The following is an 18,080-nucleotide window of genomic DNA, read 5'->3' as shown; positions in this document are numbered from 1 at the left end:
TTAAACTCCAAATCTCCACTTCTTTTTTTGAGTAAGCAGTTCCAGGCCGCCCTTAATAGAGGAATGCTGATGTGACTCTGCTTGCAGTGGACTGGGAGTTATTGTGGCCATGTGTGCAGTTTTGGAAGGTGCAAACTACAGGGAAAATGGCTGAGTAGTAGCTATAAAGCAAAAGTACTTATTAAGCAATACCCATGCAGGTGTTGAGATTTAGGTTTCATATGTTCATACGAGATCCTCCATATATATTGGGAGGTTCTTTCTGAAGCAGTTAAAAAGAGACAGAGGCCCTGCCTGGACCTCCTCTGGAGGAAATGAAACACAAACTCTCAGTCCTCCCGATCACAGCTGGTGTCACAGAGTAAGATGTTTGTACCCTGGTGCTGCCCAGCCACTTGGGCAGATAGATATACCTGCTGCCCCAGCATCCCGGCTGACCAACAACCAAACTGCTGTGGGGAAGGTGATGAAGTCACTGGAGTTTTACATTGACTGTGAAAGCTTGTAGGGAAGGCAGAAAGATTCCTTGAAAATATAAGCACCCACCCTAGCAGTGGTACTTCTTTCTCAGACATGATGGGCCCCAGAGGATCTTGAGACCCCGGTGGTAAAGAAGGTGGTTGTTCAGCTGAGAAAGGGTCCTCCTTGTTCAGAGATGCTGACACAAGCATTATGCCTGCCTCATAATTCCCGTGGAAATGGGCTAGCAGTGTTTATTGCCACTTATTTTTTATTGCTTCTTTGCTGGCTTTGGTAGTCAGCTAATGATGAATAGTTTTATTGAGAATGACCTGGGCAGATGAGAAAATTATGCTGGGGATAATCAACCAGGAGAGCAGCTGAATGAAGAAACTGGAAGCCTTGCTCCAGAGAAGACTGACACCTGCCTGACCCCAATACTCTTCCTGTAGCAAACTACAGTTCAAATTCATTTCAGGGAAATATCAATAGGCATATTGTCTTGGACTTTGGCTTACAGGACCCAAAGTCTTTCAAAAGAGACCATCTTGAAGCAGATATTCCTGGACAATTTAACAGCCAGTTTTAAAATGTTTTAAGCAAGCAGACACACAAAGGAAATGCCCCCGGAGAACTGTTCATTACTAACTCCGATGTGTTACAGAAATGGGGAGATCCAGAATAACAAGTGTCTCACATACGCACAAATAAACTTTTTATCTAAGAGGGGAAAATTGTAAAAAGAAACTCTCTTACTCCTCAGTTATGGCAATAAAAATGTTCCCGGGCTTATGAGAAGACCCTGAATATTTGCCAGAGCATCATGCAGTATGTTGCACCCACTTCAATGAAAATAAATCCCCCTGACCTACCATTAGAAAGATATTTGCACTGTCTAATGTTAAATATAATTATGAATACAGACATTATCTTACAGCTGCTATCATCCACTACGTCTTCCAAATGTCTTCTTGAAGGGATTTAGGCCTCTCTTAGTCAGTGTTCCACAATCCCTGCAAAATATATTTTTCTATCACAGAGATTTCTTCATTTCTCTTTGTGTTCATTCATTCCTCCCATAATGTAGGCTTGACCCCACAAACTTTTATTTTTGAGCTTTGGCTCCAGATTCAGCCAAGACCCTACTGCATAAATATTTGCTTGATTGGGGCACCCAGATATAACCTACTTGGTGAAGGGATCTACTATGCTTCCAAAGTTAAATCCAAACCTCTCTTTGTAACAGAATACCACAGAAAACACAAACACCAGAAAAAAGCTACTGAGTCAAAAGCTTTAAAAAACAAACATGCAATGAGGATGACTTACCTGATTGAGGTTGAACAGACAACTGTTCTATCAAAAGCAGACAAAAATCACCAGTAAGCCCAAATCTACAGGTTCTCTCTTGGAAGACATAAAGATGACACACTATACAAAAATGGGAATTACATACAATCCCTATTTTTTTTTTTTTCCCAAGGAGCTAACGACAGCAAAGAGGAGCCTGATTCAGTAAATCTAGAGTCTTATTTGACAAATAACTGATCAGATCTCCACTATGAAACCTTTGCTCCTTGGGAAATCACATGCTTCCACCTGAATTTCCCTGGCATAAATTAATCCTCTTCACTTGCAAACACTGCAAGACTGCACACAGGTAAGAAAGTCTTAACAGGGGGAAGGAATTATGTCATACAACTCGAGTGAAAATCCAATATATTAATATATCGTGTTGTTTGTGTTTGTGTGTTTATAAACAGAATATTCCAATAAAAGCAATAAAATAATAGCCACATGATGGTGGTTACTCACTATTATTAGTGAGCAGGAGCCTTTCTGCACGTGTAACTCCATTTACAGGGAAGATGGTCATGAACTTTGTTTATGAGAGTCTCTGGCACAACTATGCTGTGTAACCTTATATTTGGAGAAAGTTTAGACAAACAAGGGCTTCCTGCTACCATCTGCAGCTACAGTGCTTTCACAAGAAACTCCTCAGGCTGGACTCAGCCCTTTCAGAAGTCTTCAGTACTAATTCCTCCAGAGAAGTCTTCAGAGGAACAAGGTGCAACGTTTGAGAAGGCAACTCCTGATGCTAGGGAGTGATTTGTTAAGACCACTTTGGTCTCCCTGGGAGCTCTTCACATTATCCTGGGTCATAACTTACTGGAGACAGAAAGAAGCTGAAGATAAAGATGATGCAGAAAACCTTATCTGAAGTAGTTCTTCCTTCTTCATCAAGGGAAAGGTAAGTGGGATACTCCTCTCTAGCCATACCGCTTAAAGGAGGAGGCTGAACAAGAAATGTGGTTTGAATACAGAAACAATGCTGTCCTTGGAAGTTGCTGTATCTCTTCCCCTGCTGTACTGCACTGCATATACTTATGACATTTTTCTGTCTGGCTTCCTGTAACAATGTAAACAAACTGGGACTTGCAGCATACTCACACTGCACAAGCCTGGCAAAACCTTTCCTGTTTCCAGTAAAGCATTTTGAAAAAAAATAATACTGATAAGGGAGGAAAAAAAAAGAAAACAAAACAGAAGAGATCCCAAACCACAAAAAATAACATTTGGAAAAGTTGTATTGATGAAATACAATAAAAAAATTAAAAAAAGGAGAATGAAGTGCATGATTTCTGATTACTGTTATTGCTTTGGTTGAGACTGAAAGAGATTTCACACTTTACTGTAGAAGGCATGTAAATCCTTTGATTTTAATATTTTGGATCTGTATTTACATTAAGATTCTAAATTTTAGAGAAGTGTATAATTTTTCTGTAATTTAAAATAAGTATTGTCTCTAGAAACCACACAGCTCAATACACAAAGGGACAAAGAAGTGCAGACACTTGAAAACAATCCTCTGAGAACAGTTTAGTTTTCAGATTTAAATGAATGTTTTGTGTGCATTACATACCAAATTAAAAACTAAAAGGTAAATGCCTTAGTGTTCTTTTCATCATACTAAAAACAAAATGTATTTTGAGTCTAGAGCAGCTTATTTTCACAAGAAAATGAGGAAACAAATATAACGCATATTATGGAACGTCATCAGATTTCCCTCTGAAAGATCTTCTAACTTGAAGTTACCCAAAGCCCTAAGGATTTAGAGTGGATCCCTGGGGAGGATTGTATTTTTCTTACATGCAGAAATGCACAATAAACAGAAAGCGACCAGCAAGAACAACACATACTTTTTTTTTCTATACAGAATAATTTGGCAGTCAAGGAAATGTGGTTTCATTATATTCTTTCTACTAGTTTGAAGATACCTCTGCAAGATTGCTCAGGTTAAGAGACATAGAAGGGAAAAGATTCCCCAGATGAATCCCTTGTTTCCCATTCTCAGCTGGTAGCCTTTGGTTTGGATGGATTAAGTAGCAGGTAAGTACATGGGCTTTTAACTTGTGGCTTCCCTGTGCGTTAAATTGCTGGTAGAATGAAGTGAGTGCTTCAAAATGGTAGGCTCAGGAGTTATTTCTACAGTGGCACCTATTTAACTTAAGGACCATGCAAAGCCTCCAATCATATGCTTTCGTTTTACTGTTAGTGTAGTTTTACTCAGATTTAGTTGATCCTAATCAACAAGCTTCTACTCTGTCTCTCTCTTTTTCTTTTCTATTAGGTGATATACATTATATCTCAGTTTCAGTTAAACAAATACAACTCTACAAGCACACAAGTCCCAACTAGCAAAAAAGTTTAGTTTATGATACCTATTAAGAGAGTTTCATGCTAACAGTGGCTGAACTTCTGCTCACTTTTTTCTTCATGTGCTGCTAAGGTCATACAGTGAAGACTGAGAGGGGCCAAGAAACTCACACTCACTTGGGTACTACCTGGACTCAGTACACTCCTATATGCCATCCAGTTCAGTGATTCTCCTAGATATGTTTTGCCTCCTCATTCAAATGGTCCAGAAGAGTAGCAACAGGATGCCTGCTCTTGTTTTCCTCCTCCTTAAAGATCTGCAGATGGAGATGGAGACTCACTAGGAGAGTTAAATGTTGTGCGTGACATGACTGGTGAGTAAGGTGCCAAAGGGGGAGAAAGAGGACTCCCATTAAATCAGGAAGAAAGCCCTTGATTTTCCTTTGGGTCACATTTAGTTAAAAGTAAGATGGAAAGACTTTATTAGATAAGACTGATGAAATCCTCCATCTATCCAAAAATGAGCCACTGCACGGCAGAAGCAATCTGACCTTCCCACAGTGTCCCACAGTGGAGCTTGGTCACCCACATCACATCTCCTGAAGGTACAATCTGAGATCGGCATTTCATGGTATGCAATCCACCAACCTACCCATCTGAAAATAAACCATCGATCACACATATGCAGATATGGATATGAAAAAGTGACCCAGAATTCTGGGGGTTCCAAGTCCTACTACCCTCTGCCTGAGTCATCCTCCTGTCATAGGAAGCTTGTTGTGGCATATTTTGTGTGGGAGGAAGGATGGGGGAGCAAGGAAGAACAACCCAAATTCTACTTTGTCCTTTGGTCCTAAAATTATGCATAATTCACAACAGACTAATAAAAGAACAAAATGACTACAAAAGAGGAAAGAGTAGGAAATAAGGGGAAAACTTCCTTGTTGCATATTGTATCTTCAATTGAATGCCAGAATTAATCTGAATGAATTATATTTTTTAATTTGTTTAACTATGTTAATAGTCACCATGCACTAGTGGTTTTAGCAGTGGTTTTAGCAGTATTTTTTCTTTGTATGTATGACTCAAGAATTACCATAGCAACTTGATTCCTAATTAGCCTTCAGTTAGTAACAATCAATATGATTAGACAAGGTTATTGCTGGAATAAGCTCAATAGATTTTAAAAAAGGCTACTGAGAGCCAATAATGGCTAGAAGAGAATGAGCAGACTCCTGGACAATCTCCCCCAGTGGATGGTTGCTGTTCTGCTGTTGCTCACCCTCCAATGAACAAAAGAAGTCATGGCAAAGGAGAACCTTGCCATTTACGTGACTGCAGAAAGCTTTTAAACCATGAACAAATTCACAAAATATGGAGAATGGAAACATTCTTAGATTTGCAGACAAAAAGATACTTTATGCGTACATTGTTGGGACTGATGTTGACTTCACACCACCACAAAGCAAAAATATGTATATCATTGATTTTTGTCAGTGTCCCTACATTTGTAATCAACATTTCTATGTGGGAAGGATACTTGAAACCTGGAATAAAGTGAGAATGAACAGTACACAGGAAAGGGATTTAAGCAAGTTCAGTGCTCAGATGACATCCCATTAGGAAGTCCTTCCTCTAGTGACCTGAGTGATTGCACATCACTGACAAATTTGCCCATCATTTTTACCATCTTTTTTTCAACTGTTAACATGTTCTCTCTTAGTCTGAAAGCTCTGTGCCTGGCAGCACAGTTGGATGAAAACATGATGTGCTTTTCAGAGGTATTCTGGGCCTAGGGAACACAAAACAGGCTCCTTCGTACTGACAGATGAAGGTTCATGAAAAGCCACTTTACTTGTTAGCACTTTTACATCTGCTACCAAGAAACACAGGCAAAAAAAGCTTATTTTTAAATAAACAGCGTGTGTTGTCAATTACACTGAGGCAGGAGGCTGTCACAGATGTACTGTGATCTATTTACTTGCCTCTTTGTAAAAATGTCTTGCCATTTGGCTCTGCCCTCTATTCTTCTGCTGGGCATAACCTCTTTACTGCAGCTCAGCTCTGCACAGAGATTTGGGCTCAGGGAATGGAGGAGCAAAGACACTGCACACTGTGAAAATGTCATGGCAAGGAAATCTGGATAGTGCTGTAGGACAGCACCTCAAGTTGACCTTCCTATGTATAGAATGCCCCAAAGAAGAATAAAAGGCTTTTAAGCTCAAAAAAGACAGTTTTTATTAAAATATAAACAAGGATAATTAACTATAAAGCAGAAACACCTCAAAGGAAATTGAGGCTAGGTGGAAGAGAACTTAAAAGTGTTTAAACATCTCCCTCCGCTTACTTCCAGAGCTTTTGGAGAAGCTTTAGAGTTCCTCAATGACTTATTCCAAGTGGCAGTAAGTTCTGCTCAGACCTCCTTGAAAACCTGTTCATCACTGGAGACTGTTCCCCAGTGCAGTCTCTAAGTGGCACATTTCCACCTCTGCTTGCAAAATTCCTGCTACTTGTAGTACCTCAAAGCTGCTCCCCTTTGAACATGCTCATTCGCCTGCAAACGGAACACCCAATCCCACTTCCTTCAGGGAGGTCTGCCACTGTCACTTTTCCTAAGGAGCATCATCTAATTGGGAACAGAAGTCATAAATAACCAAATCCATTCCACTGTATCCCGCTTGTCCAATCAAATAGAGCAGGTGAGACAAGCCAAAATCTTAAGAATCTAGCACAGGAAGTCTTAAAGTTATGGAAGACAAAGCTGAAAAACATAACCATAAAATCTCATTCAAAATAAATGATGACTGACAAAAGAATCTGACACGTCTAATGAGCATCTTCACTTCATAGAAAGGATAAACATTTCCACATAAAGATGCAAATCTTTGTGCTCTTGAATAGACAAACAAGACAGAACTAAATCATGCTTCCAAATAACAAAGACTATTTTACTTTAGTTCACAGGTGAAATTCTGCATTATTGCCTGTTTTAGTGGTGAAACTTCACAGCACAAAGGCAACATAGAGAGACCATTCAAGGAGTTTATGCTGAGCATCCACACTGGACAGCTATTCCTTATCATTTATTACATGTATTTCTCCTCCTCAGAGTAGAAAGCACCCCAGGAGATGGACAAAATGTATTCTCCATCTGGAGAAAATATTCCATAATTGTTACAGTAATGTTCTCTTGAATGTCCTCCTTCAGTAACTGATGTTAGCAGATCTCAGGGACAAGGTTCTGACAGGGGAAAAACACCAGCCTGCTACTGTCCCCAGCTCCTAATTCTCTGCTGACTGCATTGAAAAACGCACAGACACCAATAGCTTTTCAATATTCTGCATTTCTCTCACATTTGTTTGTAATTTCCATCTGCTGTGTTGGCTCCCTTAAACATTCAAAATATTTTCTGGCTTGGTTTCTTTCTTCCATTATAAATCCTAACAATTGAAATCATTTCCAGACTACTATATATAAACATATATACAGGTATGCATGTGTGTATATACATATATACATATTCTTCCATGTTTAGTTTACTCACAAATGGTACCACTCTTTATTATTCCTTATTTTTTAAAGAATTAAGCACGTATATGGAGATCTTCATCAAAAACACATTCCTGCTTAAAAAATCAACACAAATATTCACTGTATTTTGTATGCAAATTGTTCTTGGCTTGGTCACAAAGCAAACAATGGGCACAATGAAACTCTGGATTTCCACCTGGGATGAATTGAGGCTAGCAGCGTCTTATAGAAAAATCAAAATGCAGCTCACTAATAATGATGAAATGCTCAACTGCCTCTCCACTGAGCAAAACAGCCATCAAACTAATGATTAAATCCACATCAATCATTTGGTATAATAGAAATAAAGGCTGTGCAATATAGTGTTGTCAGAGAATCAACATCTCCTGCTTAGAAAATAAATGCCTTGACTTCATCTCAATATTTGTTTTCTATAAATGTTGAGGTTTGTATCAGCATTTGTAGAGCAATGGGAAGCAATTCTTCATTGCAACATGCCAATTCCACTAGCATTATTTCTAAAACAAATGGAAAATCTAGATAAAATTAATACGGGAAGATGTTTCTGAAGTCATCCTCAAATTGAATTACCATTTCTAATCCGGTGCCAACTTTCCTCTTTCTAACAAAAAACATTTAGTAATGGTAACAATAAATACTGAATAAAATCCCATCTAAAATAAGTCAGGCATAGTGTCATCTAGGTCACACCTTTTGCACTCACTGTTGAAGTTAGGAACACACAGAAATAAGATTAATAGAAAAAATAATAAAAAACTTTGATAATGAAAAAACCCTACCTTTCTTAAAAATGCATACTTTTTATTTATTTACTTATTGTTATTATTATTTATTCAGTAGCAGTACTTTTTAAAGCAAACCCAGAGGCTGGATATACCTGGAGGGATATGGCACTACTATGCCTCTTGGGATATACCATCACCCAAATTCCCACAGAGTCCCAACAAAACAGTACTGTGGTGCATACTGAACCATAGACCCCCACCAGCAAGTCTGTCAGGCAGAGGAGGTGGAGTTGCTACATGTGTGATCTGAACAGCCAAGTGAAGTGAAACCTCTGTGATTCTGAATGCATGTGTTTGAGTTTTCTCAGAATTGCATTGTTTGTTTTTTGGTGGTAGTGGTTGTGTTTTTTTTTTTTTTGGTAGTCAGAAGCCCTTTTATAATAATCCTCTTGCAACTCCTTTACATTTCCTTCCCCAGATTTTACCATGGAAATTCTTTGTATCAGCAAGCATCAAGATACCAAACCACACAGAAAGAATACTCTGGTTTTTGCACTCTAACATACTTAAATTAAAATCATACACTAATCATATTAGTATGATTCTAAGGGACATTTTAAATTGGAAAGTTAGAAAATTCTTATATGGACACTATGAACTGATTTTACATTTTCTAGCTTCTTCTTTTAAGTACTTTAATTTTATTTGTGATTTTGTTCCACCAAAGCATTATCAAAAGATTGAGATCAGGTTATGCATTTACTGAAGTATTACAAAGCTGTAATTAAAATCTCTGCTCTTTGACATCAGCAGTGAGTCACTGACATGGATATTAAATGTCTACTTCACTTTTTTGTAACTGTGCAAGGGGTGACAACAATTACAGCATGTAAGATCTCTTCCACTGATAAGCTTTGGCAAGGAAAAGCAGAATGCTAGGCAAGGATGCAGCAAAACATTTATAGACTAGAATATAAAAAAATGGTCTTGGTTCATTACTTAGTGTATTTAGAACAAAAGGCACAGCTTCTACTTTCAGAAAATAAATTTAATTAAGGACGTAACAGGCCTCATATGTTTTCATACCAAACACTAAAATTTGCTGTCCACAGATGATATTTGCAAAGGCTGGAGAATAGTCATTTGAAGTAACAGCATTCATTCTAGAAGGAAATGTGTCTAAGCCACTCAGTGCCTTGCTGAGAAACAGCAACAAAGGCAGCGCTTTTCCCAGCTCCTCCACTGATGATATATATGTTGCAGGTGCCCTGGGAGAAGCTTGCATGGCTGCTCCCCATCAAACCCCATTTATGGGAACCCATTTCAAAGGGCAGAGCACAGCAATGGGGAAATGAAGACTGAAACCCTGGACACTGTTGAGCTAAGGAATGCATACAGTGCAGGATAAGCTTCTTTACATGATTTTTTTTCTGCTGAACCAGAGGCCTGAACTACAAGCAAACACTCCAATACAGACAAGAGATAGTTCAAAATCACCAATCAATGTTAAATTTGGATAGTCAACTGTGTCAGAGGCTTCTGAGACTTGCAAGTTCACCTGCAGGAACCTGGAAAATTCATGTGATTTATCACTGCCCTCATACCAGTGTGTGATGCTGGGCAGCCTGTAGATGCTGTTGGTTCACACAGGATTAGACCATGGAGAGGGAGGGCAAAACCCCATATCATAAAAGTGGCCCCAATGAAAGATTTATTCTTTGGGATGTCAGCCTGAACTTTGAATTTCTTTGCTTCTGCTGATTACTGGCTTTAGTATTTTTGAACTGTAGTTCCCCGTTCCCTAACAGAAAATGCATATTTAGACTCATTTAAAAGAATTCAGTAGCATACTTATTTTCATGACATGCCCCTAAGATGCAGAATGTTACACATAACTTCCTATAGTATAGACTAGAATTCAATATCCACGGAGTTACACTTTGAGAATATACCCTGGAGTATTTATTACCAAAGTATGATCCTTACTGATTCAGTACATATTTTGATACTCAAATTGCACTGTGTCCCCCTTTCACCTTAGGAATAAGTATTTTTGTAAACATGCACTATTTAATTTGCATATCACAGCAGCTCCTGCAAATTCATTTTTTGTTTCTTGGGGCTGTGTGTGGGGGGGCAATAGATTTTTCCAACGGATACAACAAAAGATGGAAACGAGCTCCTGACTAGAACCAAGTTCCAAATGTCTTGGCTACATTGAATCCTATCCATTTTCTCAAAAGAATTTTAATAATTGTATTTAATCACTACCTCTCACATAATGAATGAGGCTCAACGCAATACACTGTGCAAGAAAAAATGGAGAAACTGCAGTGTGCTCACGAGCTTTCTTTTGACCAGAAGACAAACTGCTCATCCTTAAGTGATCACAAAATTTCTGCCTCCCAATCCCTTCTTTCACCTCTTTCTGAGCTATGTGCTGCCAAGTGTTATAGAACCATGCTGGCCTGACTGAAACCAATTTCAGGAGCAGAGGCGGTGATCCCTTAGCCATTTGCTATCCCAGGTAGTTCTGAAGGCTACTATTGAAGAAGGCCTGGACTGTGAGTCCACCAATTTGCCAGGTTGCTTAAATTTGCTAAATAAAGCAAAGACTTATAGTCAGTGATACTTTCCACTATGCCAGAGTCTCCTGATAACACTTTTACAATCAAACGAAGAACTTTGTTCCTTCTCTATTCATGGGAAGCAAGTTATACCTTGATTTAGCAACTGTAGCAACATGTCTCAAATTATTCTCCTGAGGAATCTTCACAGTTCTCAAGTACTTGACTTTGGTTTGGACATTATATGATAACTCATTTTGAAAAGGAATGTATGACCTGCCTTTTAGCCTATGGAGCAAATGGGAAAGATTTTGGCATCATATCAGGTTGGTTGTCATAGATGAAATAAGCTGGTGCCCATGTATCTAGGTCACACCAGACCAGCAGAATCTGTTCAAATGAACCATCACTGGGTCAACAGTCCCAGCAAAACCAAAACCAAACAAAAAAAAAAAAAAACAAACTATAAAATCTTGAATGCACTGAGTGATGAAATAAATATATGATCCGGAGATATTTTCTCTACAAATTCATGTGGATGCTATAGATAGCTAGTGCTTACATACTCTCTGTCTTCCATGGACAGAAGACTTCAGTTTCCAGGACTGTCAACTCTGGCAGATTCCCTCAACTCTAAAAGTTTTAATACTTCCCAGGATTTTCAGAGCTCTCATAAAGGATCTAGCTCATCAAGATCTGATGGTCACAGTATGGCTCGCATTCATAAAATATGCTGTTGCCAGAAAGGTAAAAGAAAACCACTTCTCCCATTAATGCAAACTACAAAGTAAGGTCAATAAACGTGTTTCTCTGTGATGTCTTGTAGTTCATAATTTTTTCATCCACATGGTTGAATTTCCTTGCGTTGGACACAAATTAGATTTGATAGCAAATGATGAAGTAAAGCACTATTTTTTAGCTTAAACCTTTCAAAAGAAGAAATAACTGACAACAAATTTTCAAGGGGATTGTGCTTCAGAATACAAAAGTAAAGGCTATTTGGCTTGTACAGGGTAAGGCAATACTATCTCTTCACTACAATATCACTGTTCAGAGAAAGATGGCTACACTGAGTATCTTTCCTCAATGACACAGACCAGGAATATGACAAAGTCCTAAGTCAGACTTGGTGTGTCCTCCAAAAATCATTACAGGGGTATTTCAACAGCCAAGAGAGACCAGCATCCTCAGACTGCTTCTATCATCCACATGACGACTTGGAGCTGCAATTGTTCCCTAGCTTCTTTGGCTAAGGTTTACTAGTACCATCCCTCTTCTCTTTGCTCTACCACGCTCAGCCCAAGACTTGAAATAAAAGCTCACACTTAGCAGCAGGCATTTCTGACAATTGATTTTTCCAGGTGGGACCGAGGCATTCACCTTTCCCTAGAGTAATAATAATATATCCTAATTCTCCCCATCATTAGTTCAGCCACTGAGGATCAGACCAAACTCCCTTATAAATATGACGCCTGAGTCACGCATTGTTAAATCAACATTCAAAAATTTGCTACATCGTAGAATCTGTAGGAAACTTAGCAAGAGAAAAAAATGAGATTTCAATATTGCTTCAGGCTTTCTCTCCTCCAAGTTAAGCACTTTCAGTGCAGGTTGAAGATGACATAGCAGCTGCAGAGTATGCTGAATTGATTTTGCCAGTTATGTGCCTGCCTGACGTTGCTTTTTATTTTAGTAACTGGAGAATTAATCAGTTCTGGTAGTGTAAATAAGTTGGTTGAGCAGGAGTCTAGAAAAGCTGCCATGGTCCAGCTTAGTCTTAGCCAAGACTTCTCAGCAGAAAACTAAACTTGCAATGAGAATAACAAAGCTGCTTCCCTGAACAACTATTTGTTAAATCAACTTGAACTCAGAACTGTGTAGAAGTCGCAGAGCTAATAGCAATAAGCTGGTTAGGCTGCTCCTCAGACGTGTGGGTTTCTGAAATAGTTTTCAATAAGAAATCTTAAGTTACACCATTACTAAGAGAAATCTCTTATAATTACAACCTGCCGATATATTTCATAACTTAGAACATTTTATATAACAAAAGAAGATCTTTTTCCTGGACAATATTTGTCCATGTGACAGTCTGCAGAATGGACACTTCATATTTTTTCAGTATCTGAAGGAATTTAGACGGGCAAGAAGAAAAAAACAAGCTGGAATTGCTTCAAATGGGCTCTCATTCTTTTAAAAATCACAAAATGGTAGAAGTTTTCCAGTGACAATTTTCTTCTTCCCCCAATATCTGTATTTGGCATATGATGAAAACCAAGAATTTGATCTGTAACTAAAACTGGAGCTTCACAGGGAGGGCAGATCAGGTTCTCCATGCTGACATTTTGAGGTCACACTATTTTTTTCCATAAGGAGTTAGTGTCCATATTGGAGATTCCTTGGACAGTAGAAATGGAAAACAAACAAGATCTTCTATGGGTACCATGACTGGAGTTTGACTGAAAGCACCTGACTGGAAATATTCAACATTTTGTGGCAAAAAACATTTGTTCAAGGTTTTCAGTTGTTTGGATGTATAGGATGAAACTTAAATGCATAAAGAAAGCAGGAACAATGAAAAATGTTATTGAATGATTTTTCTTTGAAAACTAGACATTTTTGGTGACTGTATTTAAAAGCCTTCATTTGCTTTGAATATAAACACAAAAGAGTTAAGATTCTTACGGAGGACTCATCTCTGACTTGTATTTAACTAGCTCGTCGCCTATGGATGATTGCAAAGATGACCATTCCCTGCAACTTGTGAACCTTAAAACCTACCCCATTCTCAGAAACACTGTTGGAAATGAACCAGAGATGATAACTGATGAAAACATGCACAGATCTTTTGGGTTTTTATAAGCTACTGCTTTTCATCAGTAACACAATCGGAATATATTGTCCCTCTCCTAATTTTTAATCTATTTAGTTCTATGCGAACACTTACGTGCAGTACATTGAAGTATCTCATTTGTATACATCAGGCTATCTACATTTTACCACATGGAGATATCACATTATTAATAGCTCTGTTCCTTAAATAAACTGCAGTTTGCTTTAAACTTCCTTTTTGTGCATAATCTTGCAAGAAAAAAAAGAGGCTTTCATACAAAGACTGTTTTTTATATGCAAATATATCATTTGATTGCACACTTTTTTTTTGCCCTACATTATCATGAATATTTCTGATAAATGTTTTATGGGTTAGATTTTGGATTTGTGATCATTTTCAAATTTTATCTGTTTGCCACACCATTTGCAAATACTGTATTCTTTGTTGATGTTGATTGGTCTCATTTACATATTTATCACATTTTTATTTTCAAGGATATTTTGCTACAAACTGCCTGTCCCCATTTCTCTTCCAGGTAATAATAGCACATAGATATATTTTCAAATTTAGCTTACTTCCATATGTATTTTTCTTTGGTCAACAATAAATCACCACTTAGAGACATCGCATTCAATGTGATCATTAACTTCATACATATCTGACATATGGTTTCTGAGTAATTAAAGATAATGGGAGCAATGCACTTTGCAGCCCACTACATTGCCCAGAGAGCTGAATGGTTTTCCATAAGAACTAGACTTAAAGGAATCCAGCATGAATGCGGAGAAACAAGTGCCAAAAAACTGGTGACACAGTGCTGATCTTACCCCTAACAGGCAATTCCTGACCACAGAAAATAAGACCTTTTTTCTTTTCTTGTCAAGAAAAATAAGCATTTACTGTGGTTCAACTTGATATTGACCAACAACTCTTGAATCCCCCTAGCATGTTCACTGCTTGTTCTTCATCCATCTATACTTTTCTAGGTTCAAAATACATTTAATACATTTCCTTTATTTGTCATCTCTTCTGGTGTGCCCATCTTCTGCTATATCCTTTACTTATGCAAGAGTATGAGGGGAAAAAGGAGAAGCTGAAGCAAAGAAATGTTGGCAATTGATTCCTTTCCAGTTTTGTCCCTACACAGAGAGACTGAAACGGTATAATATAAAAGTGTATTTCCCTACTCCTCCTCAGACCCTTCTTGGACAAACAGCATCTTTGCGATTCTCTCCAGTGAGAGCAAATACTGGATACATTTCTAAACAAAATGTGAGTTGGTTACAGATGAAATAATTTAGAAAAAAACATACATGCCCTGCAATAGTTCAGATTTGATGGTGACTGTTATCTTTTCAGGTGCTAGCACCAGTTAACCCATAGATTTTCTGTAGTTAAGGAATATTAGAAAACATATGATCACGCTAGTTGTGGAGGGCTGCAATACATCCATAATAGACTAATGGGTACCTGACACATCCGTTCATCAAGAGTGCTCATAATTATATCTTCAGGCTTATCACTAAAATTAGATGCTTGCTCTCTTTATGTGCTAAGTTTTTCAGAATTATCATCTGCAAGGAACTTCTCACACCCTCCTAGCTGGCCCTAAACATGAACAGTACAGTCATATTTATTTATTAGAATTGGCCTACCTGTTACGAACAGCAGTGCTTTCCTCCCTAATCTTTCACTGATTTATTGTGATCTATTAGAAAACTCTCAAATTAATCAGTTTCCCACGGCCTTCTGGCACTTTATTTATTAATTAATACAATCACAGAAAGGTTTGGGTTGTAAGGGACCTTAAAGATCATCTAATTTCAGCCCCCCTGCATTGGCAGGGACACCTTTCGCTAGACCAGGTTGCTCAAAACCCCATCCATCCCCTTGAACACTTCCAGGGATGGGGCATCCACAGCTTCTCTGGGCAAACTTTTCCAGTGCTTCACCACCCTCACAGTAAAGAATCTCCTGCTAATATCTAATCTAAACCTACCCTCTTTTAGTTTAAAGCCATTACCCCTTGTCCTATCACTACACTCCCCAGTAAAGAGTCCCTCTCCAGCTTTCCTGTAGGTACTCCTTATGTACTGAAAGACTGCTATAAAGTTTTCCCCAGAGCCTTCTCTTCTCCAGGTGGAACAACCTCTGTTTCCTCAGCCTTTCTTCATAGGAGAGGTGCTCAAGCCCTCCAGTCATCCCTGTGGCCCTTCTCTGGACTCACTCCGACAAGTCCATGTCACTTCTCAGATTCATGTCCCCCCCACTGGGGATCCCAGAGCTGAATACAGTATTCTAGGTGCAGTCTAACAAGAGCAGAGTAGATGGGAAGAATTGCCTCCCTTGACCTGCTGGTCATGCTTCTTTTGGTGCAGCCCAGAATATGGTTGGCTTTCTGGGCCGCAAGCATGCATTGCTGGCTCATGTTGAGTTTTTCATCAACCCAAGTCCTTCTCTTAAGGGCTGCTTTCAATCCACTCATAGTCCAGCCTTTATTCCTGTTTGGGATTGCTCTGACCCAGGTGCAAGACCTTGGACTTGGCCTTGTTGAACCTCATTATGTACACGTAGGCCCATGTCTCAAGTCCTCCCCCCATTGTGCTGACTGCAACACATAGCTTAGCATTTTCCACAAACTTGCTGATGGCACACTCAATCCCACTGTCCATGTCACCAAGAAAGATATCAAGCAGTGCCAGTCCCTACACCAACTTCAGAGCAACACCACTTAACACCAGTCTCCATCTGGACATCAAGCCATTCACCACAACTGTTTGAGTGTGACTGCAATGACACTCCCTGCCAAATGAACCCTTTGACCAAGGACTGCCCACTTGCTGATATAACAGTGTATTTATGACAACAATGTTTTGGAACATGTTCTAAAAACAGAAATTATTATTATTATTATTATTTAAAAAGATGAAACTAGGTTGAGTTCAGAGACAGGAGTTGCTTACAGGCAGTAAAAGGAGCTGCAGCTAGAAACTGTTGTTTAAAGTAAAATGGTGGTTTTCTAGTAAATATTGACACAATACATACATTTTCTCTAGGTCATGAAGTCCTGCAAAAGCTCCTTTTGGAATGACTCTCATCTTGGTAAGGACAAATCTCCTGAAAATAGAGAAAATGGAGTGATTATTCACTGTTCACAATACCGGCCTGCATGACAGCCTTTGTCAGTATAGAAGAGGCCAAGGACAGAAGAGGCCTAGGACAGAAGAGGATAGGCCTAGAAGAGAATAGAACAGAACAGAAATTGAATCATAAAGGTTGAAAAAGGCCTCCAAGGTCATCTGGTCCAATCATCCCCTTACTACCACTAAACCATGTCCCTAAGCACCACATCCAACCTTTGCTTAAACACCCACAGGTCAACCCATTTCTTAAACCACCTCCCTGGGCAACCTGTTCCAATGCCTGACTACTTTCTGAGAAGAAATGTCTCCTCATTTCCAATCTAAACCTCCCCTGGTGCAACTTGAGGCCATTCCCTCTAGTCCTATCACTGGTTACCTGTGAGAAGAGGCCGACCCCCAGCTCCCCACACCTTCCTTTCAGGTAATTGTAGAGACCAATGAAGTCTCCCCTGAGCCTCCTCTTCTCCAGGCTAAACAACCCCAGTTCCCTCAGCCGTTCTTCACAGGACTTGTGTTTCAGGCCCTTCACCAGCCTCATAGCCCTTCTCTGGACAAGCTCCAGGGCCTCGATGTCCTTCTTGCAGTGAGGGGCCCAAAGCTGAACACAGTACTCGGGGTGCGGCCTCACCAGAGCAGAGTACAAGGGGATGATCTGATCACCTCCCTGGTCCTGCTGGCTACACTGCTGTTGGCCTTCTTGGCCACCTGAGCATGCTGCCAGCTCATGTTCAGTCGAGCATCGACCAACATCACCAGATCCTTTTCCTCTGCACAGCTTTCAAGCCACTCTGCCCCAAGACTGATACAAGGCTGATATCACTGATACAAGGAGTGTCCCGCCTGAAGGCTTCACAGTCTAAATACAGCTATAAAGTTCATAGGCTTCATAGATCTCCAGCTGCCTGCCTGGGTCAAAATTACAGCACTGTGTTGGTCTGCTGCTGGAGCTGGTGGGAAAAAAGCATCCACCACTGAGTCGCAAGTACCCTGTTGGCTTCAGTAAGAAACAAACAGCTGATCACCACAGCTGTGTTGCATGCTGGGAGGTAACTGTTTTTTTTTTCATCTTGTCCTCTCTTTTGAAAGATACTCGAGCACAGGACGAAACAGCTCTGTGGAGCTGAACTGGGATGAGTTGCTTACATA

General features: G+C 39.3%; 1 protein-coding gene across 3 annotated transcripts in view; it reads right to left on the bottom strand.

The window, feature by feature from the left end:
• The window catches only part of FSHR (follicle stimulating hormone receptor), an 84,803-nt gene that overhangs the window by 34,231 nt on the left and 32,492 nt on the right, over nucleotides 1-18,080 (bottom strand). For all 3 annotated transcript variants that reach the window (XM_080587201.1, XM_080587203.1, XM_080587202.1), the window contains exon 2: nucleotides 16,837-16,908. In XM_080587201.1, the coding sequence (XP_080443327.1) occupies nucleotides 16,837-16,908 (72 nt within the window). The remainder of the gene's footprint in view (nucleotides 1-16,836; nucleotides 16,909-18,080) is intronic.

Source organism: Anser brachyrhynchus (assembly GCF_964034855.1).
Source record: "Anser brachyrhynchus genome assembly, chromosome: 3".
In the NCBI taxonomy this organism is placed as follows: Eukaryota; Metazoa; Chordata; class Aves; order Anseriformes; family Anatidae; genus Anser; species Anser brachyrhynchus.
This window is presented reverse-complemented; position numbering and strand designations above follow the sequence as displayed.